The following is a 26,331-nucleotide window of genomic DNA, read 5'->3' as shown; positions in this document are numbered from 1 at the left end:
AGTGAGAAAAAGGCAGTTCCAGAAGGCTTGAGGAAATATTGGTCCTTCCGGGATGAAATGGCTGTCTATGAAGGGCTAGTATTTCGATCCCACCAAATATTAGTTCCGGAAAAGTTAAGAAACAAAATGTTGAAGGAGATTCACAAAGGTCATACCGGGATCCAGGGATGCATACGTAGAGCAAAACAATCCTTATTTTGGGTTGGTATGACATCGGATATCACACAAATGATTGAAAATTGTACAGTTTGTGAAAAACACCAACGGGCAAACGTTAAACATCAGTTGATCAACCACGAAATTCCTACGCTTCCGTTTGAGATAGTATCGTCGGATTTATTTCACTTCAATGGCAACGAATACCTGTTAGTGGCGGACAGTTATTCCGGATTTTTCGACTTTGTAAAACTGAAAGAATCCACATCCGCAGCAATTATCGAACAGCTTAAAAGATGGTTTGCAACCCATGGCATACCTAGAGTACTGCACACCGACAATGGACCACAATATTCAGCTAGTGAATTCATTAAGTTTAGCAAGGATTGGTCATTCGACCATATCACGTCCAGCCCACATTTTCCTAGAAGCAACGGTCTCGCTGAAAGATTCGTTCAGACAGCAAAAAATCTGCTCAAGCGATGCACAGAGGATGGTTCCGATTTACAATTGGCTCTTCTATTGTTAAGAAACACACCAAGAGATGAAGAGTTACAGTCAGCGAATCAAAGATTATCTAATCGCACCCTACGCTCCACCATTCCAGCGACCAATGCAGTGCTGAAACCCCGAATAATACAACAAGTAGCGGAAAACTTAAAGGAGAAAAGGATGCAGCAAAAAGAGTATGCGGATAGAAGTACAATCAATCCCAAAACATACGCAGTGGGACAACCGGTTATGCTGAAGGACATTAAATCGAATCTGTGGAGGGAAGGCAAAATCAAGGAGCAATTGCATCAGCCACGGTCGTACATGGTACAATTAGCTAACGGAAAAGTATGGCGCAGAAACGTACGAGACATCAGAGAAAGGAAAACGCTACAAGGCACTACCGAATCCAGGATGATATTCCCTGCCATAGTTGATCATCAAGAACAGCATGAGAGTCATCAGCAGCAGGTTGATCCTCTTCCCATAGCCCCACCGCATGACGTTGCGATCACACCAGACAGTACAATCAGAACAAGAAGTGGAAGAGAGGTGCGGGTAAAGCGGAACAACGATTTTGTGTATCACTAAAAATATTGAAAGGGAAGATGTCACAGTAGTGAACTACAGATATAAACGTGGAATTGTACCGGTTCAGATGAACCACATGATGAACTGTAAATGAACAATAAAGCATTCTGTACTTGGACTCCAACCAGAGCGGACGTGTATAACACACGAATATCACAATGAGTGGAATTAACCATGTGCAAATCACTCATAAAATTCAATTTTTAATTTTACAGCTACAAATTATAAGGCAGCAGTGCAATTTTTTCAGCTAAAACGCATTTTTACCTCTTCAACCCATCGTTGGAAAATTGTAACAAAAAAAAAAAAAATGAAAAAGGAAAACAATCATTCAATGACTCGGTGGTCAACTAGAGTCGACGCAGTCTTAGCTTTAAAACCCGGGTTTGGAGAAATCAAAAATGCATTGCAAAAAATTTGTAACGGTAAAGATGAAAAAGCAATAACAATAGATGAAACAAACACGCTTCTCCATCCAATGAGTAAATATGAGGTTGTTTTAATAGCCGTAATTTGGAACACGCTGCTTCAGAAAATAAATGCTACAAGCAAGACGCCTCAAACAGTTGAATGTGAACTATTGCAAGGATCAGTGTTGTTGCAATCTTTAGTAACATTCATCAAGAGTTTTCCCGCAGATTTTGCAAATGTAGGAATAACAGCTAACGAGTCATCGTATAGTTCAGTTCAAAAGAAAATCGTGTGCGTAAGCGAGACAAACACAAATTTTCTATCGATTAAGGATTTGTAATTAATGCATTCTATGTCATTTGTGATAATGTAAAATTTTTAATATTACAAAGGGCTAAGACATACGAGTCAGTTTTAAAACAATTTAAATATTATATAGAATCTGTCCCCTGATGATAGAAAGAAAATTTTAAAACTTTTGACTTAAATTTATAAAATGTCTTTAATCACAGCATGCTTTAATTGCAAAATATAACAATAATATAATCATACAGTAGATATTTAATGCTGGTTAATATAATGTTATATATATAGGTACCTTGTAAATTATACTACACAGGATGGGCAGCATGAACCAATGAGTTTGGCCGAAAAAATGAGTTTGAAACGGCGGCGCGCCCGCAGCGAGCGCAGCGAGCGGACTGCGCTAGGTCTACCGAAAAAGGGAGTTTGTTATAAATTTGTGAAATAAGGGGGGCCCGTGGGCCCCCCTCATACCACGCCCCTAGGTTGATTGCGTAGCCGAATTTTCATAACCTCATGCAAGTAATGCATGAGGGAGTTCATGCTGTACATCCTTTTAAGTATAATCAAAATCTTTAATTTAACGAGACATTCAATTCAAACGGTTCACACAACGGCATTTGTTACACCAATTGCATACCTTTAAGGTACACCCGCTCAAAAATGGTGTAGCCACGACAGCGATTTTGGCTGGGGGGGGCTTCATTTGGGATTTTACCAAAAATATAATGTACCCAAGTAATTTTTATGTTTTATCATGGTTCTAAAGATGCCGAATCACTTAGTATAATTTTAAGAGGAAACATTCTTATTAAAAGCTGTGATAAAACCATTATAAAATGACCAAATATGGTGGTTGATCCGATACAGAATAAGGAACCTGACATCACCATAAAACTTAAAAAGGTTTTTCACACTTTAGTTGGTGCAAATCGGCCATAAAATGTTAAAACTGAAAAAAAAAAACGGAGAACCTTATTTACCAAAGAAAAACTGTTTAGTATATGAATTTAACTAATTCGTTTCTCGGTTTAGTACTTACAAACAACTTCCACGATTTGTCTCAGTTACATGCTTTTACGAATTTTGATTCCGACAATCTTCCCGTTTAGGTATCCCGGATTATTCTCGGGCAGAGCTTTGAATGTTCATAGATAGTAAAATCGATTCAACTAATCTCAACTTGAGTAACATTAGTAACGTTTCCCAACTCATACTATGATAGAATTTCTCTTTAAATCTATGAAAAATAAATCTAAATGAAGCTCATAATAAGTTCGTCCCATTAATGCACGCTGGTTATTATAACCAAATTCTTCTCAATGACATAAAAGCTAAAATTAAACTCAGAAACATGATAACAAGAAAATAGAAGAAACTTAGCTCCGAAAACCAGGCCAATAACTTCGCTAACAAAGTAAAAAATAGCATTCAAAATCAAGGAATCTAGCATGGACAACAAACTGGAAGAAAATGAACACTGACAAAAATAGCTGTAGAATTGTGAAGTTTATGAAAATAATCAAATACAACAACACAACTATCTCTACACTAATTTCAAATGATCGACCTCTGTTCATAGATAGCAAAAAAGTAGGACGTTTGTTAGCGCTGTAGCGGACGGACCATATGTTCGTTCGTAACCAAAACAGACAGGCGCGAACTTGAAAATTGAGAAATGAATGAAGGAACTTGCAACGCTAGCAATGTTGAAAAAGGCCAGAGAATGAGGAAAGAATCAAACTTAAACAACGAAAGAAAGTTAGAAAGTAAAACATGAACAATTCCTTAGAAGTTAGAAAGTAAACCACGCATCATGGCACAGTTCTATGTCAAGTTCAACCCGCGAAAACTATATATTATAGGTATATAAGCCGACGAAATTATTGAATAAATCATCATCTCAACCTCGACACTTGTGAGCATGACACTTGTAGCAATCCGAAAATTTAGCGGTCCCAATCCCCTCCTTACCCAAAGGACTTAGGAAATTTTGAGAGCGTCTCCTCCGGCGTAGGCATAGTCGCGGCACTGACCAAACAATCGGAAGATCCGCAAGTTCAATTCCCAACCCGGTTGCGATTTCTCCGTTGTCGGCGTAGTCACGGCATGGACCGATCGTACCGAAACAAACTTCCTATTCCAGTCCGAAGGACTCAGGAAAATTCTAGAGCGTCTCCTCCGGCGTCGGCATAGTCACATCGCGGACCGAATTCTCGGTTATCTTCAAGTCCAGGTCTTAGCATCACACGTTGTTTTCTCCGGCGTCGGCATAGTCACGGCCCGGACCGAACACGTTGATACTAAACCCGAAGGAATTGAGTAGAGAGTAAAAGGTTTTCGCGTTGAAGACTACCGACGCACACGATCCAGACCACCACAACGGACAACCAGCTCGTTACACGCGCGTAGGACGTTTTTAGGATGATATTTCGAGCAGCCCTAGGGGGATCTTTCTATTATTCATCCTAAATTGCTGTTAACAAGTAAATCACTTTCACCTATTATACACTGCACGATATAGGTTCCCCATTGCGGAGCCCTATTTGAGGAGTATCCAATCCTCGAAACTGCTGCTTTTTGCAATACACCGTTACGGACTTCATTGAAGCTGATATTAATGTAATTTATGCTTACCTCCGTGATTTTCCGAGATCCACTGTATATTCGCTCTTCGAATCAACGAAAAATTGCTCGATCAATCACTGGTGATGATAATTAATTATCTTCAAAGAATCTGCTCGTTAGAGAATACTTCTGGTTCTGGACAGCATTAACAATGCTTATGAATGAATTCATTGATAAACCGACGCTTCGTGGAGTTCACAAATACAATGAAGTATGTGCAACAGGATTGGTGATCCTTTTGTTAAGTATTTGATTTTGAAACATTTCATTTCCCAACATTCACAGTTTTTCAAGCTAGTCTTTTGAATTGACCGCTAATTTAGCTTCTTTTGATTTTATTTAACCGAGTTGGTTAATATTTAGATTAATAAAAATCTGTCAAGTTTGAGTTAGCTTTTGTTGTTTGATTATTATCATGAATAGAACCGATTGCATACCAAAAATTTCCATACAAATAATTAATATTTCATCTCATTTTCAAAAAGATGCTGAAGAGTTGTATACGTCTTGATGCATACACCTTGACATATTTGTTTGTGTTAGTAAACCGGAGTTTCAATTATAAAATTTAGATGATTTTTACAAAAACTCGCAATCAAACAAACCTTCAACAACATCTGTGGTGCTTAAACTTAATGTGTGGATTGTTTCAGAATCGATCGATTTAGTATTGGTCGAGTTTTAAGTGTACACAAAACTCCATACACAAAAAAGCTAAATTATAATGGTGTTTCTTGGCTCCAAAAAGTGTTAATTCTACTGACATACATAAGATTTGGTGGGCACCACAATATTGATACCAAACTACTTCCATCATATTACAATTCTACAAAATGAAAAAATTAGACAATAAAGTGCTCTGGAAGTCTGGATTTGAAAACAAACCTGCTTCTTTGGTAGGGAATCAAGAGTAAAGAGATAAATTTGGTAGGGAATCAATAATCTCATGCTAGCATCAATTGAATAATTTTAAAGGCAAGCAGTAGGGTGCTCAGATGCAAACAATAAATGCAAATTGCATTTACAAAAGATTTCCTGTCGACTTAGGTGTGGTATACACTGCGTCCCAAAATGATAGCCTCACCTAGTTTTTTCTGTGCAGGGCGAATACCGAGCATATACATTTTTCCAAAAAATTCACAAATATTTGTAAGTATAAAACGACTACTTTGCATAAATATTGTTGAAAAAAACGAATGAACAATCCCTTTCGGTCCAAAAAACTAAAATCAGTGGTGTCCCAAAATGATAGCCTCACTTAGGATTTTGATCGAATTATCAACAAAAATAGCATAAATGGATTAAAAAGTCATGATTTAGTTATCAGTTGGTTCTCCATTACGATTTATTGCTTGGAAAATGCTTGATGGTATGCTCTCCGATAATTTTTCTAACGTATTTACTGATAAGGAACGCCAAGCATTTCAGATAGCAAGTTTAAGGTCCTTTAGGGTCTCGTAATGTCTCCCATCTTCATAAATCTCTTGAACTAGCGTTCCACAAACATTCTCTATTGGATTAAGGTCTGGGGAATGTGGCATCCTAGGTTTCGGGTGACAGGGATAGAGCAGTCAGTATGGATCGGACTCCGAATAAAGAAGGTCGTGTGTGGCGACTGTTGCCTGTTGACTCGCGGAGTATGCGTTGTTACAACAATACAGTATAATGGTGGATATCACAGGGAAGAGGCTGGCTAAGACATTGTTTCGATACTAGATCGTGCATGGTGAGTTCTTGTTGTCTTGCTTGCGTGCACGGCAGCATTTTCTTACTCAAAAATGAGCTGTTGAGTGTTGTGATTTTCCAGATAAGGCTTTAAATGATTGTCCAGGATGTCGATAAACATATCGCTGTTCATACGTGTTGGTATAATGGCCAATTCACTTCTACTAAGACCGCTGAACGCAGCCCAAATCATGACTGATTCACCTTCAAAATTGCGACGGTAGAAAAATCGTACTTTCGTCTCAAATCTCGCCGGTAATGGATGTAACCATCCGATCCATCAATATTTAACTTTTTTCCATCAATATAATCCACCTAACATGAATTAATAATTTAAAATTTCAACAAGACTACAAAGTGACAACTTACGTTTCTCCACTAATTCTTCCATGTCATATGTTCTGTAGCAAAATCCAATCTAGCGACTTTTTGGTGAAGTTTGAGGGCAGAAACTTTCTTCATGGACTCTCTTACAATATCAGAACATGAATTCAAAGCACGCAACACAGCATTTTTGTGCACATTCAACCAGAAATCGTTTTTTGTCCTACGGCAACCTTTGGTTGCATTGAAAGCAACTTAAAAAATCCTCCGATTATCACGCGAGGAAAGATTTTGAAGACGCCCAGGAGACTTCTGAAGCCCATATTAACTGGAATCTTTTGCATAATCGTTAATGACGTTTGTGAATATATTTATTAGCACAACAATCTCATGATTTGACTTGCCATTAAAGCGATAAGCATCAATTTGACTTTTTTCTCGTTCCTATAGTTGTTTTCTGCTTCCAATGTTCAAATTAAATTACAAATTAAAGTAAGAGAACTTAAAAATTAATTTTGGCAACTGATAACGTAGCTATGAACTGGGTTGCTTTGTTAATTTGAATGATTTTTGGGTAAAAGAGTAAATGAGGCCCCGGGCTAGATTCTCCTCTTCCTGCTGGTTCACATTAAGCGCCTGAAGCTATGCAAAGCGCGACACATGCATTCGTTTCGATTTTTGAACGCTAACGGTTCGCTTAAAAGTACATAACGGTTTAAACTAATCACGCAGTGGAGGTTGAATGCGGGTTAACATACTTTTACATGTTAAGTTACTAGTAAGTAAACTATACCACACATGATGGACAGCATGAAACAATGAGTTTAGCCGAAGAAATGATTTGGAAACGGCGGCGCGCCCGCAGCGAGCGCAGCGAGCGGACTGCGCTAGGTCTACCGAAAAAGAGAGTTTGTTATATTTTTGCGAAATAAAGGGGGCCCGTGGGCCCCCCTCATACTGCACCCGCTAGGATGATTGCGTAGCCGAAATTAACGGTACACACTACGATTCAAATACTCGTAGGTTGAATTTAACGAACTAATGTATCACCAATTGCATACATTCAGTTTAAACGTCCACAAGAGGTGTAGCCACGATCGAAAACATGGCGGCCGGGGCCTCATTTACTCTTTTACCGATTTTTGAAGTGAGGCTGTCATTATGGGACACTCCATTTTTTTTAAATTTTTGACCAAAATGTTATAATTAATTTTTCTTTCTGATAAATTAGAAGTGAAACACATTTCTTTTAGATTAAGGAAAATGTTTCTATCGTTTATTTTACTTTGCGATCATTTAAAATAGCATATGAGCGAAAAAACTGGGTGAGGCTATCATTTTGGGACGCAGTGTAGTAGCTACTAGGCATTAGGTATTATACCTAGGGTTATAGGTGATGCGAGCGGAACAAGTATCAAGTGGAGAGAGCTGAGTTGGAGTCAGTCGTTGGAGAACGGGAATAAAGAACGGACGTGTTTAACCCTGGTGTATCAATGTGTTCCACGGGATATCACATTAGGGTTATACTATTCCATTGTTTTCTGATTTCAAAAATGATAAAATTTAAGAGTGTGAAACTAAAGATACTGAATGAAAACATTCTTTCGTCTGAATTTGTTTCTTTCAGGATAAAATCGGGTGAATCAGCTAGTTATTAGTAAAGTAGATTAGGCTGCACCAAATCAAATCAAACTTCAATAAATAATAGGCAAAATACAACTTATAATGGTTACTATGGTGAAGTGGTCGGTTGCGCATTAGGACCACGCTCCCACTGACTTACTTTATTTATATTGCTTTGAGCTAAATTGCTATATTTGTATTACATTACCTAGTTTCGTTGAGATCGAGTCTAATAGTTTCTTCATTTGCTCAAATTTATATTAGATATCATATGACTTATATTTATAATTTGTATTAGATACCTTAGGATTTGTACATGTTTTCCATAGCACATTCAAGTGATTTTTTTCACAGCAAATATTCTTTGTAAATCTAAACTTAGTATTTTTATAGCGCAGTTCATTTATATACCCTAGAATACACTAAATATTTTACTTTACTTTCAAACATGTATATATCAGTGACACGGCAGACGACGGTGAACACGTGCCACGAAAAAGTTTTAAGCTAAAATTGTAGTCAGTTCATTCCTGACCACTGACTGGTGCGGTAGTACTAAAATTGTATTTTTTTAAACAAATCGTAACGACTAACTCATAACTATATACATATATACATAATATTCATTTTTCAAATATTTAATATTTTTTTGTATGTGGCACCACCATCTGTGACTAGGCTTTTCTTTTTTAACACTTTGACATCCGTACAATTCACGGTGTCACAACGCTTTACGACTGGTGCGTTTGCACCAGTTCCTCCGTATCTAGTCGCCCTATTTAAGCCCTTTCTTTGTTTCTTAATTCTAATGTACGTACTTACAATAAAGCGCCCTATGAATAATGTTTACATTCCGTTTGATGTTTGTTTACAACTAATTGGATGTGGCGGGTATCTAGTGACCGTTGACAGCACACCACAATGATGTGACCAGAAGATAACCGATACGGCTTTTGGACCCCATATGGGGTCTCCGGACGGCAAGGTGTTAAAGCCAACTGGTCGCGTTCATCGAGATGTTCCGGATATTTCGCTGCTTATGGGACGAGGAATATGAAGATTTAAAAAATGCCGAAAACTAAGGCGCAAAGCATTCGATTATGCAGCACTGCCATCTGAATAACATAATATGTACAAGCTGGTTCAAAAATTCGCCAGTTAAGTATCCTATACCGTAAGGAACACGATCGTATAAATTCCAAAAGATCTGACTGTGGTACTGATGATATATGTAAACACGTGGCAAGGTTTGCTAAGTTGGACGAATTTTTGGGCAACACTTTCCCACCGTATCCTACCCATGAATGGACCTCCATTCTATAGGGCAACTGTTGGTTGCTGGATTCTTCACAGGTTTCTGAAAATAAAAATGTATGAATATGTATAAACAATTGCCAATGATTTTCAAAACCAAAATGTGTTTCACTTACCATCTTCGGATACGGGTCCAAGTTACATTGCCTAGGATATTTCCAAGGACCTATTGCATGGAAAGTGTTGCCCAAAAATTCGTCCATCTTATAAAACCCTTGCCACGTGGGTTTGTATAAATCATCAGTACCGCAGCCTGATCTTTTCGAGCTCTCCAACCGATCCTTTTCCTTACGGTATCGGGATGTCAATTGGCGAATTTTGTTGTCAACTTGTTTGAGGCTTTTTAAATTACAGTGGCGCATTATCGACAGCTTGGCGTCTTTTTTTTTCTGCATTTTTAAAATCTGCAGAGCTCTCGTCCCAAAGGCAGCTTAGTACCCGGAACATTTCAATAAACTCGGACTCGATGTTTTCGTCCTAAAATTAAAAAAAATTGTTAATTTAAAAAAGGAAAAATTAGAACTAAAAGTAAGAAACAAAAAAAAACCAAAAGATGGGTCATAAATTGTTTGAAATATACCAGAAAAGGTACAGTGGTCTAGCGCAAAACTTGCAAGGATATTGCATTTGTTTGTTAGTGTTGGATCAAGCAAACTCGAGGGCACATAGTTAGATCGTAGACCAAAAGTAACAGAATGCATATAAATTCTCGGTAATGATCGCAATCGTGATCCTAAACCATTAACGGAAGGCTTAGTCAAGGACCCGCATTGAGCAAGGGCCCGCGAATGTTCAAACAGATAGTTGCACAAGTTTAACGCGTAGGAGTTAGAGAGAGAGAAGTCGTTTACGCTGAAAAAGATTCAGGCATGCATGGATTTGGATTCTGGAGCAAGATCTTCCATCTATCAAACGCTGTTTATAAGATAGGAGCGATTTTAGTTTTATATACTTTCATGGAGTTTCTTTCCAAGACGGTCATATTAAGACACTCGTGGAGTAAGAAATCAACACCTTGTTCTCTATCAAGGTCCAAGTCTGAAAGTATAATTGTGTCTCCTTTAGCCAACTGCTTATAATTTGGATTTCTTCCGTCGTAGGCTTAGACTGGCTCGGTACTGAACCGATTGTAAGGTTTTTTTCCTTAACAGATTTCATCAATTTCTTGACCAGGTTCGGAGCTGAAGTTCGAGCCTCGAGCCTTATGAAGGGCGAGTCCGAAGGGTTAGAATTACGCCACTGTTTCCTCCGTCTTAGGCGTAGAGAACTCGTCGGAACGCTTAAGGATTCCAGAAGGTCTCGTGTTCAGAACAACAATGCTTGCGACCAGATATTTGGGTACTTCGATCGTAACCCAGCTCGTTTTAGCTAGCTATGAAGGCCACGAACCTTATTTATCGCGTAGCACGTTATAATTTGATTCAATCATATTTATAAAAACAATGACCCCTATCGGGAACGAAGTCGATAAAGAAACCTGTCTTCTGGCTGCCAAATAGCTACTTTTCTATGGAAGTTAAAATCACATGGACGACAACCGTCATCCTGCTGGAAGCAAGTATCCTGTTTTTACTGCTCAATTGATACATTTGGTAAACAGATGGAATAAATGGAAAAGAAATAATCAATAAAATCAGTGAATTTTGTGGAAGGAACTGTGATGCGCACTGGTGTTAGTTATCAAAAATAAACTTTTAACTCGCTATCGACTGGTCCATAGCAGTGGATAGTATATCGATCGATAGGGTTCATCTGCTAGCGTTCGCGATAGCAATATCTATCGATATAGCAACTGCTCAACAAATTTGTTCGCGTTTGACAGCCGTTTTATCCATTGATACTATAGTATATCGATGGATTACTTCCAACGTTCGCGATTGCTTTGTGATCCAAGTATCCTAAAATTGAAAACTTGTTGGACGATATACCATATCGATCGATAGAGCAAAACGTATCCGAAAGCTCCCAATATTCTGGTATACAAGTTACACGGCAGACGACGGTGAACACGTGGCAGGGCATAATTTAAGCATAATTGTAACTTCAGTTCATTTCCAACCACCGACTTAAGCGGTAACAAAATAAAATTATATTTTTTTATAAATTTGTTACGAGTAAACTCATAACTTACATATATGGTATACCATACCTGTTTTTGCTGAACTTTATACCCGCAAGAACTGCACAGCGGTGGTTGCTGCTGCTGCTCTTTCAGCAGTTTATCTTTCTCTACTAGTTGCTGCTGCTGTTGTTTTAGCTGTTTGTCTTTTAATTCCAGCTGCAGGTGCTGGTTTTTAATATAGTTTTTATATATATCAACCTACAACAGACAAGCAGATAATTAGTAGAACCAGAAAATACCGTAAAGAGATAAAAAAATAATAGTTGAAGTGAAAAAAATACCTCTTTCATCAAGTCCTGTACTAGTTGCTGTTGTTCCAATACCTGTTGTTGCAGTAGCTGTTGTTGCAATAGCTGTTGTTGCACTAGCTGTTGTTCTTGCTGTTTCTCCTGATGCAGTTGCTGTTTTAGCAATGGCTGCGTTGGCAGTTGCTTTTTTAGCTTCTGAAATTGCTTTTGTTTCTCCTGATGCAGTTGCTGTTTTAGCAATGGCTGCGTTGGCAGTTGCTTTTGAAGCTTCTGAAATTGCTTTTGTTTCTCCTGTTGCAGTTGCTGTTTTAGCAATGACTGCGTTGGCAGTTGCCTCTTTTGGTTCTGTTGTGTTTGTTGCTGCTGTTCCTGCTTTTGTAGTGTCTCCTCTACCAGAGGCGTATTAACGGTTCCAGGGGCCCCAAGCAGCTATAAATGAATGGCCCCAAAAACAATTGAAATTTAATTTAAACCAAACATTTGTATTGAGGAATTGATTGATATTTTGCTAGCGCATAAGAATTCATCTAAATTTACCGCCTTCCTGTGCGCTTTTCCGAATCTAATTGATGGCAGATCACGCAAGTGACATAGATCAAAAGGCGTCAGAGATAACCTTTGAACAGAAAAACTAATCGTACGATTGTATAATGAATGCAAGTCTACCAACGAGATAGCAAAACTTTTGGGTTGACTTCGTTTTAATGCTCAATCGGTAATTGATCGATTCTCCGTTTAAAAAACACTCGAAAATAGGCAGCGAAAAGGTCGGATATATAACTAACTAATTGTTCGGCAACCAGTCAACCCGAAGCATTTGTAATAAAGCTGTTTTCTTAATTACAAAATGAAATGCAAACAAAGGTGAAGGCTCCGAAATGGTGTGGAGGTGCATGAGTGCAGCAGCAGTGGGGCAGTTGCACTTCATTACATCCAAATTTTGAAAGACAACGGTAAAAAAGGCTTTAAGAAGTTCGTACTTGAAGGAAGATTCACAACTCGATTTGCGGACATGATCCTATTCGTAAACGGACAAGGATGAGTTGAAACACGCAATGCAAGAAGAATGGAACAGAATACAACCCACCGGCACGGCAAATTAGGTCAATTCCATGCCACGTAGGCTAAAAAGTGTCATTGAATCAAACGAAAATCTTAACATGTTAAAAACAAATTTTCCTCTACAGGAATACTATGTGGACTCACTGTACTTTCATTCACAAACGAACGAACGAAATTTCATAAACTCATCACGCTTGCCATCATCACGGGCCAAAGGACCTCGGGTCCCGGGATTGCTCCTCGGGAGCTGCCACAACAACCAGCTGCGATGCTAGTTTGCTTACCGTATGATCCCCCTCTGCCTCCGACTGGATCGTGAAATTTTTAATATTTTCTCGGAACATTATCTGGAAACAATAATAAACACAATAAGTAAACTGTCACTCCTCCATTTACGGTGCTACGCAAAAGGACACCAACCGGGATTGATTCAATTAACGGGATTTAAACTTTAAAAGGCACGGTGACGCAATCGTTTCTCAACAAATTGTTGTTCTATCATAGAACAGCAACAAATGTATACCGGAAACTTTTACATCGAACGTAATCAGGCAAGTATTTGCTTGAAAAAAGTTGGCGGTCGAAAGTTTCACTTTTGGTGAGTGTGTGCGTGTGGAAGCTGCAAATTTAACGTTTTTTTGAAATATTTCGAAGCCTACTTGTAACAAAATGTTTCCGCTGTTTGCACTGCCTAAAATTGCCAAATCTCGCATAACTTGTTAGTTTCTGAGCCGATTTCCACAATTGACCCCTCAAATGAAAGGTCTTGTGAAGACAAACATCTTGATACAACAAAGATTCCACCTCGAAACGAAGTTTATGAAATAAACTTTTGAATGGGACGAAGGTACAGATACCTTGGTTCGTATTTTCTGCTGAAATAACAAATTTGATAATAACTTCATGATTGCTTAACCGATTTGCACATGTGACCCCTCAAATGAAAGGTCTTTTCAAAACACACAACTTTGTACAACAATGGATCCATCCATACTTTCTAGTTTTTGAGAAAACTAATTGTGTGGAAAAGAGACAGCACTCTACTGGGAACAAGGTTGATAAACCTCGATTACTAAAAAGCCAAATCTGCCTATTTGTTAACAACTATTGATTCTTTCAACCGATTTTCACGATTGACCCCTTAAATGAAAGGTCTTTTCAAGACGCGCATTTGTGTTGAAGGTAGATGTTTCCGTACTTTCTTGTTTTTGATAAAAACCACAGGTGGGAATGTGTTCGCCCGAGGGGGCGAAAAGGTAAATCAGGTCGATTGGCAATTTAGGTTAAAAAAGCCAATTCTCGCATAACTTTTTAGTTTCTTGACCGATTTCCACAAATGACCCCTCAAATGAAAGGTCTTTGCAAGACGAGTAATTTTGTCTCAAGGAACATATTACATTTTATCCATCTTTTCTAGTTATTCTATCAGCTCACGTCGAGAGAAAAGATGAAATTTCCTCTCGCGGCAAGGTCGTGAGCATATTTCGCCCGGATCTCTAAAAATGTTGGGAGAGAATTCGCCTTTTCCCGCCAAAAAAGAGCGGCGAAAAAAGTGAGCTAGTGGGGGGCTTATAAACTTGGACCTGTGAATAAAACAGCTCATTCGAGCCAATCGAATATCTCAAATACGTTAGATATATTTTAATGGACGCAAAGCACCAGTTTACTTACCTGTCTAGCTTGAAATACATGATATCAGCCATGTCTGAGGCGCTATTTGTGAAAAATGTTATCAGAGCATCATACATGTTCGTTCCGCGATAAAGTGCCCGCCAGGAAAGTGCGGAAAAATATCACAAAAGACTTGCTTCACTGTTTCAGTGACCCACGATGGATTCAATTTGAATGATAACGCTGTCATAATTGTTTTTAAAACATAATAAATGCTACTCTTCTTGGAATGAACTCGGCTAAATCAGTTAGGCTGCATATTCCCAAAAAGGACTAAATTGTTCGTGTTGTTTGAATACAATTAGAAGAATAATGTCAACTATACTGATATTCTTATGTAAATCATTCATTGAATTAAACACATCATAAGACAAATCGGTATTAGATGAGCATGTATGATATGACGGATTGGGATTCAGATTTGAAGATCCGGATCTCAGAATGGATTTGAATCGAAAGATTCGAATCCCTGTAGGGATTCAGTTTTCCCATCACTATGGTGGACCACCCCTATTAGCTGTCACATTTGCCCAAGGATCTTTTGACAGATGAATCGGTCCATATCCGTTTATACTATAGCGTTGTATTATCGGTTTGGGCACCGTGGTGTAATTATCCTTGTTTCCTACTTTACATCGGATTGCTACAAATTTTAAGCAAGCAGTTTGAGGCAGAATTTATTCCGAGAACATGAAGAATATTTATTGGAACTGTGTCATTTAATTTTTTACTAATAAGAGTTATTGGTGCATTAGAACACACAATAATTTTCAAAATTATGTTACACCGGTTGAATAGACGACTAAAAATCGCCATTTCATTGTGTTGTACATATCTGAGAGTTATTCAATTTAAATAACTGCAATTGCCGACCGTCGTTTCAACCACACTTTACCATCTACCCTCTGAAACCATTTCGTGTTCATTGTATTTGTAGTATGCATATTACAAATGTGATGGTTAATGAAAAATAGAAAACGATACTGGGGACGTATGTTTTAAAAAGCACACTCACTCCATTCCTACGATACTTTCACGTTGTACTCAACGTCGTTACATTTATTACATTTATCAATTCATCCCACTGACCACTTTTGCACTGCAGTGATGTTACATGCCGGAGAGAGAAGCCGGGTTGAAGGAAAATACGATCCTTAGTTCTAAAACGCGCGTGTTCTAGATTGAATTTTTGTTAGAATTTTGTCATTATCTAAAAACCCTTTGTCCCTGTCTGCTATTCTTTAATATTTTCATTTTATTTCCACCACTGAGTCTCACGCCTACAATCGGCGGAGACGAAACGTGGTGTAATTTGTGTCGTCAAACCTTCCTTTTAGTTTATGTTTTTTGCTTTGTCTAAGAATCGTGCAATTATTATTAAAGCCTTAATAAACTCTTCTATTTGCTGTGCATTTTCTTTCCCGATACGCTTCTCTCATTTTGCCTTCCTTCGAGCCTATCGTTAGGCGGCTACCGGCGTCCGAGAGTGCAATAAATCTTCTGTGCTCCTTCACTCAATGGCTACCTAACAACTTTGTTTCTCGTGTTTTACCCTCACGTTTTAAATTCATCTTGTGTGTTTACCTTTCTGTGAGTAATAATGTATCGGTGTGCAAAATACGAAGAGGGGACCGTGTGTACTAGTGGATTTTCTTTTGATTTGACAAAAAATCGCTTTTCCTTTCGCTGCTTGAACAAACCGATCACCATTACCCTCTATACTACCTGCGAAAACATTCGCCGACCAACCAGAACGCCGTCCTACTGTGTGTCCTAAACTGGCGAGCATGTGCTCGGAAAATTTCGTTCTCTATACAGTATTTGTGTTGATTTCTGCTCTTGTTGCTTCTGCTGGTGTAACAACATGATTCTGCTTTCGCCTTTTTAAACAAATAGTGTTCATTTGCAGTTTCAGTTGTCTCATCCAATACAACCTTTTACATGCTGCTACGTGGATTTACCGATGCAAAAAGGCTCACGTATCACATTGGCCGCTGTTTTGCTCCTGTTGTGTATTGTTCCTCTACTTCTACTTTGATTGTGGCAAACTAAGTGCTTCACGCATAACGCATTTTCAATCGGTTACTATCCGTGCACATTGTAGTGCCCGCATCTTCTTCTGGTCGGTTGTGTTTTGTAACAATATTTAAAAGAAACTGATATTTAAATGACATACTCGAATCTGATAAAACATCCGTAGGCTTTACGTAGTTATTAGCTGTGAATGGAAAAGAAAAAAATCTTTAGATTATCCAGACAAAAAATATTGTTGGTGGTAAAACTCACAGATTTGACTGTTGCCTTAATGAAATTCTTTTTGTGTGATAAATCATGCTCTGGATACTTGGCGTATACCTTCTTGTAAACCGTCTTCATTGTGATATCTTCCAGATTGGCTTCCTCCAGGATTTCTTTGAGGTACTCTTTGATATCCTCCTCCTGCATTAGAAGATAACAAATGTTATAGACGATTAGAAACACAGCTTTACACATGTGTTTGCTCATGTTTGACTTACGCTCGGGGGTGCAGCCGCCTTTTCTGGTTCCTTTTCCTGTTTGGCCTTTTTGACTAACGGTTTCTCGTCCTCCGATTCATTGTCTTCCGGCTCGGGCTCATCGTCCTCTTCCTCGTTGTCTTCCTCCTCCTCTTCGTCTTCCTCATCCTCTTCACCCGACGAGCTGGCTGCGGCACGTCCACGCTTTCTCTTATTTGCACTGTTCACGGCAGCTGCCCGTTTTGGTCGTCCTCGCCCTAGGGTTGACGGAGTGAGGAATCGAAAGATTAAATCATCTCAAATCAGCAAACACGTATCGGATTTGTCGCCAAGCAACAGGCGTTCGTACCTTTAGCTGGTGTTGCATTTTTCCCTTTACTGTTGGCCACCGCTGCTCGGCTACTTGCTCCTCTTCCAGCGACCACAGCCGATTTACGCTTCGGCTTCTCACTATCCTCACTATCGACTTCTTCTTCCTCTTCCTCAGACTCTTCTTCTTCACTTTCGGTCTCTGCTTTTCGCTTGCGTCCTCGGCCACGTAGGGAAGGACGGCCAGCGGCGGCAGTAGAAGCGGTACTGGGTCGTCCACGACCCCCGCGAGCCGGTGTGACCTTCTTTTTCCGCCGGTCATCCTAAAAAAGCGGGCACAAACGATGTGAATAATGAAGCGGATATTCTTCTTTCCTCAGTAAGATAAGCGTCCCATACCTCACTGAAATCATCTTCACTGACGCTTTCTTCAGATTCATCGTCGCTATAGCGTTTGCGAGTGTTCCGTGCTGAAGTGCGACTACCGCGAACCGGTGCTCGGGATGATTTTCGCTTGCCCGCATCTGAATCGGATCCGGCAGATGGATTGTACTAGAACACGATAAACGAAAAAGAAATGCCTACTCAATATTGGATGTTAAAAACTTCATGGGTTTGGAAACTTACATCGGAACCACTGTCTGATCCACGGCGTGCCCGTCGTCCGCGGCCCACCTTCACCGTCTGCTCTTCTTCCTCCTCCGAGGTGGAATAATCTACGTATAAGGAATTATCTGGAGTGATTATCAAGCAAGAGAACAAAAATAAAGAGAAAGAAAAACTAAAACCGATAGCATCACTATTCTACATAGAAGTAAATGAAAGGAAACGTAGGAGCCACATGTTTGTAACATAGTAGTCATACACACACCTTGGTAACCACGACCGGCAGTAGAACGCTTCGGGCGTCCACTGGAGGACTTTGAAGACGCCGTATCACCCCGGCCACCGCGTGCTGGAGTAGCAGACGCTACTCCGCGCTTGGCGGGGGTTTTCTTCTTTGGTGTCTCCTCTTCCTCTTCACTCATTTCCTCGTCGTCGTCCTCATTTTCCCCATCTTCGTCCTCTCCCTCCTCTTCGCCCATCTCTTCATCGTCCTCCTCCGGGAGCTCTTCATCGCCATCCGGTTTCACCAGAAACGCACAAATCCGTTTGGCAAGCTCTTCCTTGCTACCCTTCTTGTCCAGTGCCAGAATTTCGGCAGTCAGTGCGAGCTTCTTGACATCCATTTTCTCCGTTGCAGCCAACCGCTTTCGGTACTCGCTCGAATCGACTGCGAAATCGAACCCATCGAACTTGCGGAGGTTTTTCTTCAGCAGCATCGGCTTGCCCGGAGCATCGTAAATGATCGTGTGCAGCGTCTGCAGCGCGTCGGCCTTCGCCTTACCAATGTTTGCCTCGATCAGTGCAATCGAGCCCAAACTTTTGCCGTGGCTTTTATCCTCCCCATCGTCATCTCCTTCTTCCTTCTCTTTTCCATCACCATCGTCTTCATCGTCGTCGTTACCGACCGTTTTCTTGGCACCGTTGCGTCCTTTCCCCTTTGCCTCAGCCACCTTTGGTTTTTCCACTTCGCTGCCATTTTCACCAGATTCAGCCACTGTGTCAACGGGCTTCTTTTTGTCGTCGGTCTCCAGATCGGTTGCACTTTTTACCTTTTCCACGCCTGCAAACAAGAAAATTTTAGAAAAACAGCATGGTTACGAAGTCGAAACGGTTTTGTTTTGAATTTACCATCGTTGTCCGCGGTCTTCTTGGACTCATTGTTCGTATCTTCCGACTCCGTAGTCGATGATTTCTTATCTGCGCCGGTAGCCGTGCTATCGGTTTTGTTGCCAACATCGACAGGTGCAGCGGCACCGCCACCCGTTGTTGCTGCCGGCATTTCGATGCTCTTCCCGTCCTCACGTTCTTCAGCCTAATCCCGGAAGATTACAAGCGCCGCCACCGCGTATGTACGTGTGCATGTGTGCAATATGGAACAAATTGTAAATATGAAATTAATAATACGCACCACAGCAACGCTTAGATTATAAACAGAATTTCGATCGGGGAAAAAGTACGAAGAAAATCTTGAAAATAATTAAACACATTTTTCAAATTCCAGCGAACAGGTAGACGCGCTCCTAAGAAATGGAGCAATAATTTGTCGGGCGATTACTTAATCACGGTCAATGTGTGCTTTTCACTGGAATCGACGGCTGCTGCTCTCGGGAAAGCGTGTGACATACATTTGTGCACGGCCACGACAAGCGGAAGAGAGGCAGCGCATCTGCAAGCAGGCGTTGAAAGTGACACGGAGACACTATCCGCTGCACAGGATTATTTTCCCTCCATTAATTCCGTTGATCCAAAGGGTCGCAGAGGAAACAAAAAATAGCACCACAAATATTGGCCGTGAGCTGCCGAAAACGGCGGACGCGAGGTAGGAAAAAAAATCTCGTCAACGAGAAAACAAACACAACGCCATTAGGAGAAATCGACGTGAACAGCATCTAACGGTAGCCGAAGCAGGTCCATTCGGAACATGCGAGAGCGAGATAGAACATGATTGATGCGTTGGGAGCGGAAAAGTTGGTACACCGTCGGAAAACCTAGATTTTACAATTCACTTTAATCCGCTTGTTTCGGCCGGGATACGCAAATAAATAGCTACACTCGCTGGCCCACGCTTCCCACCAACTAATGCGACACAATTTCGGCGTGGGTTCGCCGGAAAACACGTACCATTTTCGATAGTTTCTTCTCTTCATCGGCGTTTGCCGACATGTTTTAGCAAAATATCAAAACTTGAAGAATTCAAAACTGTATTGCCTGATGAGTGATAAACATCCACCTCGGCAGTTTGTTGTCCAAAACCTGCAGACTTTGGAACATTACCAACAGGCGTGTTCAATGATGCTTATGTTACTATGTTGAGTAAAATGTAAATAGGAGCATCTAAAAATTTCTAAAATTATTGGTAATTTTTTTCGAAGCGAAAATAAAGTAAAAGAGAAGGTAAAACAGTTCATTTTTATCTGCTGCATGGTACGCGTTTTGCACTGGAATTGTCAAATGTTGGAACACGATGAGCTGTCAAAAAAGGCGCACAAATTGTTTACCGCTTTGTGACGCATACAAACCGCCGCATTTCGGCGGCTTTCTTCGCCGTGGATTTATATTTGTTTCAGTCACTATTTACGTTTTTTTGTGTCGCAAAAAATTTGGTAATTAATCGAACCATCATGGGAATTAAAGGACTCTCGCAACTAATCGCCGATGTAGCACCGTTCGCGGTGAAGGAAGGGGAAATGAAGCAATATTTCGGTATGTTGAAGCGTTTTTATTGTCCACTATCGAAACTCTTCCGGATGCCTTATTTACGTGGTGCACTAATTCGTTGCAGGACGAAAAGTGGCCATCGATGCGTCGATGAGCTTGTACCAATTTCTAATCGCTGTTCGAGCTGAAGGCGCCCAGCTCACGTCGGTCGATGGCGAAACGACGTCTCACCTGATGGGAACATTCTATCGCACCATCCGGCTACTCGAGAACGGCCTTAAGCCGGTGTATGTGTTCGATGGTAAACCGCCGGATCTTAAGTCGGGTGAGCTGAACAAACGTGCGGAGCGCCGCGAAGAGGCCCAGAAGGCGCTGGACAAAGCAACCGAGGCTGGCGCCGTAGAGGACATGGAAAAGTTCAACCGCCGATTGGTGAAGGTGACGAAGACGCACGTCAGTGAGGCCAAAGAACTGCTGCGCCTGATGGGTGTTCCTTACGTGGAGGCACCTTGCGAGGCTGAGGCACAGTGTGCCGCCCTGGTGCGCGCTGGGAAGGTGTATGCGACGGCCACCGAAGATATGGATGCGCTTACGTTCGGTTCGACCGTTCTGCTGCGGCGTCTCACGTTCAGCGAGGCACGGAAAATGCCAGTCCAAGAGTTTACCTACGAAAAAGTGCTGAAGGGTTTCGAGCTAACACAGGATGAGTTTATCGATCTGTGTATTTTGCTTGGATGCGATTACTGCGACACGATACGGGGCATCGGCCCGAAGAAGGCGATCGAGTTGATCAACAAGCACCGCACGATCGAAAAAATTCTAGAGAACATCGACACGAAGAAGTACATTGTACCGGAGGATTGGAACTATCAGCAAGCGCGCCGGCTATTCAAGGAACCGGAGGTACAGGATGGGGAATCGGTTGAGCTGAAGTGGTCCGAACCGGACGAGGAGGGGCTGGTGAAATTCTTGTGCGGCGACCGGCAGTTTAACGAGGATCGAATTCGGGCCGGCGCGAAAAAAATCATGAAAACCAAAAATACTGCCACCCAGGGGCGGTTGGACTCGTTCTTTAAGGTGCTGCCGTCCACCGGAACCCCGAAGCGGAAACCGGATGATAAGAAACCGATCGGTGGTTCTTCGGCGAAGAAAGCCAAAACCAGCGGTGGTAGTGCATCGAGGGGTCGCCGGCCAAAATAAATGGTGTTCGAATGTTCTTGAAATAATTCTTGATTATTATGTGTAGTTTACGAACCGATATTCTTATTTTCAATCGATAACCTATCAATAAAACCTTAACGTTATTAAATCAATCAGTTGCATACACTTATTTCTGATCTATTTAACACATGTATTGTTTAGCCAATGATCGAAGGAACCGATTTTTCCGCACGGCAGCCGCTTCACGTTTGATTTCCTCGTTGTTGTTGGCATTCAGTTCCAGCTGTCCCAGGAATGAGATCTAAAAACGAAATATCGAGAATCAAAGTTTTATATAGTGTATAATAAACTCTAAAGTGTTTTGGATGCATTTCTTACCGTCTGCAGACGGCGTTTGTGCTCGCCTCTCTTGTAGTGCCAGTTGACGATAAACTCGAGCAGCGTCGGGTCCCAAATGCAGCTGTAATACGTATCCATGGCGTCCGCAAAGTTTGCCGACCTCTCGCTTATGCTCTTAAACGCTAGCCCGTAGTCGGTTTCATCAAAGAACTGACACAGGACGGCCGCTTGCACGAAACAACCGAGCGCTGAACTGCATCTCACCATGCGACGGATGAGGAAGTCATCAAACAGTGGACGCTGGAGGTGCACTGTACAGTACTCGGTGCCGGATATTAGCGCCGTCACGTAGAACCGCATGGCCGCCTCGTGGTTGTTCGCCACGAACTCCAAGTCACCCTTAAGCTTCAGCCAGGGAATATTGTTCGGGTAGTATTTGAGAGCTTGATTGAGCAGGAGGTTGAGGGCTTCCGAGACCAGCTTTATGCTGTAGATTGATGTGCTAAAGTAGAACATGATCAAATGCACGAAAGATGTTAATTACCCAATAATTCGGAAACTAAAGTATGACTTTAAATTACTACTTCCATAGATTTAAACGCAATACGAATCCTCTGTTACACTTACTTGTTAACATTTGTTGGCCATAGGAACATGTACTCGGCGTTCATGTCTAGGTTCGTCTCATCTTTTAGAATGTTGTGAAGCTTGGCCAACAGCGACAGCATGATCGATATGACCAGTGGGTCGCGCAGCTTAGCAATCAGCAGCACCAGCGGACTGTCTGGCGCAAGTTGTCGTTGACGGGACCCTGGTTGGCTAATAAACATCGGCAGTACCAGCTCCCATGCTTCTCGGTTCGTTTTCTTTGTGCCCTTGAACTTCTCGATGTCAAGGAACGCTTGTGTAAGCGCCGAACACAGTTCGACGCCCGGGAAGCGCTTGTCCGGCTGGATAAGCAGTGAGTTCCACTCGTTGAAATTCAGCAGCAAAGCTGCACAGTGCTCCAAAACCTTGGCGTGGGGCACCAGATCTCCGGCGCCACTATTCGATACCACGGACGCATTTAGACACTGCTTGCAGTTGCGTATGAGCTGCGGTAGGTCCGCCGGTTTCTTGGGCCACTCGTCTAGGACTTGTTGCACTTGCACGAGCAGTCCTTCCCAGGATACCATTTTACCCAGCTTCGCCACCAGCGGGTTGCCCACCAGCTCGGGACGTTGTGTTTCGTTTTTTAGCACCGTCAGCAGCGTGATGGCGGTCGGGTAATCCTTGCGGGCAGTCAGCTCGCGCGCTTTACCGATCAGAATGTAAGCAAAATCTTGGAGGAAGCCCCGCGGTAGAGGGATAAGTATTTGCTCCAGAGCATAGGGGATCGACCAGCTAGGGTTGATGGTGAACAGCGGTTTGGATGGATTTGTGCCAGCTATTTTCACCAACAGCTTCCGAATGGCATTCGCCGAGGTGCAGGAGATGAGTTGACGCTCCAACTGTCCTAGTTCTAAACGGGGATCTAAAAAGGGCAAACCAACGGTTTAGCATGTTTCGTACCACCTACCATCTAGTCGGTAGGTTTGTTTCAAGGTTGCTTTGATTCGTAAGACTTTCTCTGGCAAATCTTCTTAAACTTACTTTTTGATTCCGGTATGATCCAATCACTTTGCACCGCAATACCCGAAAGCTGGATGTCCGATGAAGGCCGTTGCAAGCGAAAATCTTTCAACTCCTGCACGGAAACCACCTTCGAGTACGTCTGCACAAATCCCTCGATGGCGGCACCCTGCTCCTCACCATACAGGGAAATGATTTTGAAAAAGTATCGCTTCAAATGTTCCTGCTCAGCAAGTGAAAACTGTTCATACTGTTCGTCTGCGTACTGGAACAACGATTCGATTAGCTTCGGAAGCTGATTTTTGTACTTTTGAAGCGCTACATTGCAGCTGAGAATATTTTCCCCGTCCATCACGTAACGGATAATGTTCAGCGCTGCCACGGCGAGCTCGAGTTCCATCTGCTCAATTGGGTTGCCGTCGGTGCTCCCGATCGCGTTGTATCCTTCAATGTTGAGCTCGAGCAGTTTGCGTTGCGTCATTGGAATCTCCTTACGTATGTTATCCTCCTTCAGGATCATCACGATATCCGAGTAGTGGTTGAGAATCGATTCATGCAGCCGTTGGAGCAGTCCGTCCGGTTCTCCCGTGACGCCACAGGCCAACAGATAGCCCTTAAGGCCTTCTGTGTCGACCGTGCAGTAGGCCGGTGGAAGCCCCGTGCGACCAATCTCCTCGCGCTGCCACTGAGCATAGTTTTCCTTACACAGTAGCACGTTTTGTCGCGCCAGCTCGTACCTTTGCACGTACAGGTAGTACTGGCAAAGGTCATAGTGGATTTGGGCACGCAGTTCGCACGGTTTGATGGCGATGGCTGAGTCGAACCGCTGCTGTGTGTTTTCCGTGTTAGAATCTAGCGGTACGAACGAATCGTACGTTAGGACACGGAAAGCATGCGGATCTTGGGCGAGTTGATTGAGAAAATCAATGCTCAGCTGAGTAAACGGTTCCAGGGCGGAAATTGAAGACTCATCGCGCAAGGTAAACGCCGCCGGATCTGGCATGGTTGGACTGTAAAGGTAAACAATTTTGTTTTTTTTTTTAAACATTACACTAATGTTCACACAAACCATTGCGTACCCATGTGTGTTGAAAGGTTTCGTATTTTTGATCACCGCCGCTCGAATGACCTGAGCCCGGAGAACCCATCGATGGTAGAGCGTCAGTGCGAAGGTAAGCGAATGCTTCGAACCATCTGGACCGACGGCCGGCGATTCGTGTACGAGCGAAAGTGGTAATGTTACCATCTTTCCAGCAGTAATGCTACATAGATCGCCTAGCAACTGGACCTGTCGGGCTACCGTCAGGGAACGCTCCAGCTTATCCAGATCCCAGCGTATGAAGGCCGCTACCTTGAGTGCAAGAATCTTCAGTGCAAGCTGCTTTTTACTATATTTTAGTCCTTCGGCTTTGTTTGGGCCACCATCCGGGTCCGGCGTGGAGACATCGGTTTGGTTTTGACTTTCTGGTGCTATTGTAAGGAACTGCGTGATAAGGTCGGTGGCCGAAGGATCTAGTGGGTGAAAAGCAAACCATATTGCACTGATATGAGAAGTATCAAATTCATACACTCTGGCTTACCAGGATTGACTTTAGTCAGATGCTTTGTCAACAGAGACGGTTTCAAGAGAAATTCAAACCACAAAATCGTCTCTTCGGATAGCGGAACCGTTCGGGGTTTCAAAAGATCCATTTTGTCATCAGTATCACCACTAAATAGTAAAAGTTTTGGGAAATACGAGCAAAGGGTACGATAAACGAAGCGAAGATACGAAGTTTTCAGCACTTGTAAACAAAACTTTGAAAGCTCAAACACCGGCCAGAACAGAACATGTTTATACTCTAGAGTTTCCGGAAGGATGCTCGGTTTTGAAACTAGTTTCATATGACACAACGACCTGTTGTCATCTGATGAATTTAAATGATTCGTTCGTTCGATCATTTGCAAACAAACGTTGTGTGTACGGACGAAAAGGACGTTTAATTTAACTAAAATGACTTCGCTTAAAACACTCCGTGCAGATGTAGCTCATTGGATATAATGTTTCGATGCACGAAAACAATACTTGGGTGGAAGGATTTTTTTTAAAGCCATGCAAGGCATTGAAGCTAAACTCACCCTTAACAAAACGATTGTTCCATAAAATAAAATACAGTCTGTTCCCGAGTTACGCGGTTTTTGCGTTCCACAGAAATCCGCGTATCTCGAATTTCCGCGTATCTCGAATATTGCTTGACACATAGTTTATATTAGGAGTTAAGAGATCGAGCTATTGTGTACATGTATCATCGAATATTCAAAATTTTTCTTTGTCCATTAATATGAATGCAATGCAAGCGTATTCAAACTACATAAATTGCAACAAACGAAATTAAAAGCGTAAGTTATGCAAATGTGTAATTTACACATTTTTTCGTGTGGTTGTACATCTCGGGAATTTAAATCGATGTAATAAACCAAATCTACTGTCAAATTTTGAAAA

General features: G+C 41.6%; 4 protein-coding genes across 4 annotated transcripts; 1 reads left to right on the top strand and 3 right to left on the bottom strand.

Moving 5' to 3' along the window:
- Positions 1 to 9,241: 9,241 nt before the first annotated feature.
- LOC131285352 (probable basic-leucine zipper transcription factor Q) lies at positions 9,242 to 14,702 on the bottom strand. The gene is made up of 5 exons (XM_058314205.1): positions 14,671 to 14,702; positions 12,475 to 12,499; positions 11,971 to 12,366; positions 11,717 to 11,887; positions 9,242 to 9,286 (listed from the first exon to the last, which is right to left on the bottom strand). The coding sequence occupies exons 1-5, from the start codon at positions 14,700 to 14,702 to the stop codon at positions 9,242 to 9,244; spliced, it is 669 nt and encodes a 222-aa protein (XP_058170188.1).
- Positions 14,703 to 15,698: 996 nt separating this feature from the next.
- On the bottom strand, positions 15,699 to 20,256 carry LOC131285351 (protein DEK). The gene is made up of 9 exons (XM_058314204.1): positions 20,202 to 20,256; positions 19,209 to 19,392; positions 18,355 to 19,140; positions 18,102 to 18,208; positions 17,874 to 18,026; positions 17,515 to 17,797; positions 17,187 to 17,422; positions 16,957 to 17,109; positions 15,699 to 16,888 (listed from the first exon to the last, which is right to left on the bottom strand). Exons 1-9 carry the CDS (start codon positions 20,241 to 20,243, stop codon positions 16,874 to 16,876), a joined length of 1,959 nt encoding a protein of 652 aa, XP_058170187.1. The 5' UTR covers positions 20,244 to 20,256; the 3' UTR covers positions 15,699 to 16,873.
- A 330-nt stretch (positions 20,257 to 20,586) lies between these two features.
- LOC131289537 (flap endonuclease 1) lies at positions 20,587 to 22,045 on the top strand. Its single transcript, XM_058318817.1, has 2 exons — positions 20,587 to 20,783; positions 20,863 to 22,045. Exons 1-2 carry the CDS (start codon positions 20,702 to 20,704, stop codon positions 21,936 to 21,938), a joined length of 1,158 nt encoding a protein of 385 aa, XP_058174800.1. The 5' UTR covers positions 20,587 to 20,701; the 3' UTR covers positions 21,939 to 22,045.
- Positions 22,046 to 22,063: 18 nt separating this feature from the next.
- LOC131289536 (integrator complex subunit 8) lies at positions 22,064 to 25,541 on the bottom strand. Its single transcript, XM_058318816.1, has 6 exons — positions 25,430 to 25,541; positions 24,929 to 25,361; positions 23,871 to 24,859; positions 22,866 to 23,751; positions 22,278 to 22,740; positions 22,064 to 22,200 (listed from the first exon to the last, which is right to left on the bottom strand). Exons 1-6 carry the CDS (start codon positions 25,539 to 25,541, stop codon positions 22,081 to 22,083), a joined length of 3,003 nt encoding a protein of 1,000 aa, XP_058174799.1. The 3' UTR covers positions 22,064 to 22,080.
- Positions 25,542 to 26,331: the final 790 nt, after the last annotated feature.

The sequence above is a fragment of the Anopheles ziemanni genome, chromosome 3 (genome assembly GCF_943734765.1).
Source record: "Anopheles ziemanni chromosome 3, idAnoZiCoDA_A2_x.2, whole genome shotgun sequence".
Classification (NCBI taxonomy): Eukaryota; Metazoa; Arthropoda; class Insecta; order Diptera; family Culicidae; genus Anopheles; species Anopheles ziemanni.
The sequence above is the reverse complement of the archived record's forward strand: the minus strand, read 5'-3'. Positions and strand labels throughout refer to the sequence as shown.

Excerpts from the sequence above, each read along its gene's own strand:
- LOC131285352 (XM_058314205.1), bottom strand. The coding sequence starts at position 14,702 with ATGGCTGATATCATGTATTTCAAGCTAGACAG. Across the intron at positions 12,367-12,474 it reads GAAAAGCGCACAGGAAGGCG|CTGCTTGGGGCCCCTGGAAC; the intron begins GTAAATTTAGAT and ends ATTCATTTATAG. Across the intron at positions 9,287-11,716 it reads ATAAAGTTCAGCAAAAACAG|CGAAATATCCGGAACATCTC; the intron begins GTATGGTATACC and ends TCCCATAAGCAG.
- LOC131285351 (XM_058314204.1), bottom strand. The coding sequence starts at position 20,243 with ATGTCGGCAAACGCCGATGAAGAGAAGAAACTATCGAAAATG. Across the intron at positions 18,209-18,354 it reads GCGTTCTACTGCCGGTCGTG|ATAATTCCTTATACGTAGAT; the intron begins GTTACCAAGGTG and ends TAATCACTCCAG. Across the intron at positions 17,798-17,873 it reads GTGAAGATGATTTCAGTGAG|GATGACCGGCGGAAAAAGAA; the intron begins GTATGGGACGCT and ends CCGCTTTTTTAG.
- LOC131289536 (XM_058318816.1), bottom strand. The coding sequence starts at position 25,541 with ATGGATCTTTTGAAACCCCGAACGGTTCCGCTATCCGAAGAGACGATT. Across the intron at positions 24,860-24,928 it reads AAACCTTTCAACACACATGG|TCCAACCATGCCAGATCCGG; the intron begins GTACGCAATGGT and ends TTACCTTTACAG. Across the intron at positions 23,752-23,870 it reads GATCATACCGGAATCAAAAA|ATCCCCGTTTAGAACTAGGA; the intron begins GTAAGTTTAAGA and ends TGCCCTTTTTAG.
- LOC131289537 (XM_058318817.1), top strand. The coding sequence starts at position 20,702 with ATGGGAATTAAAGGACTCTCGCAACTAATCGCCGATGTAGCACCGTTC. Across the intron at positions 20,784-20,862 it reads GGAAATGAAGCAATATTTCG|GACGAAAAGTGGCCATCGAT; the intron begins GTATGTTGAAGC and ends AATTCGTTGCAG.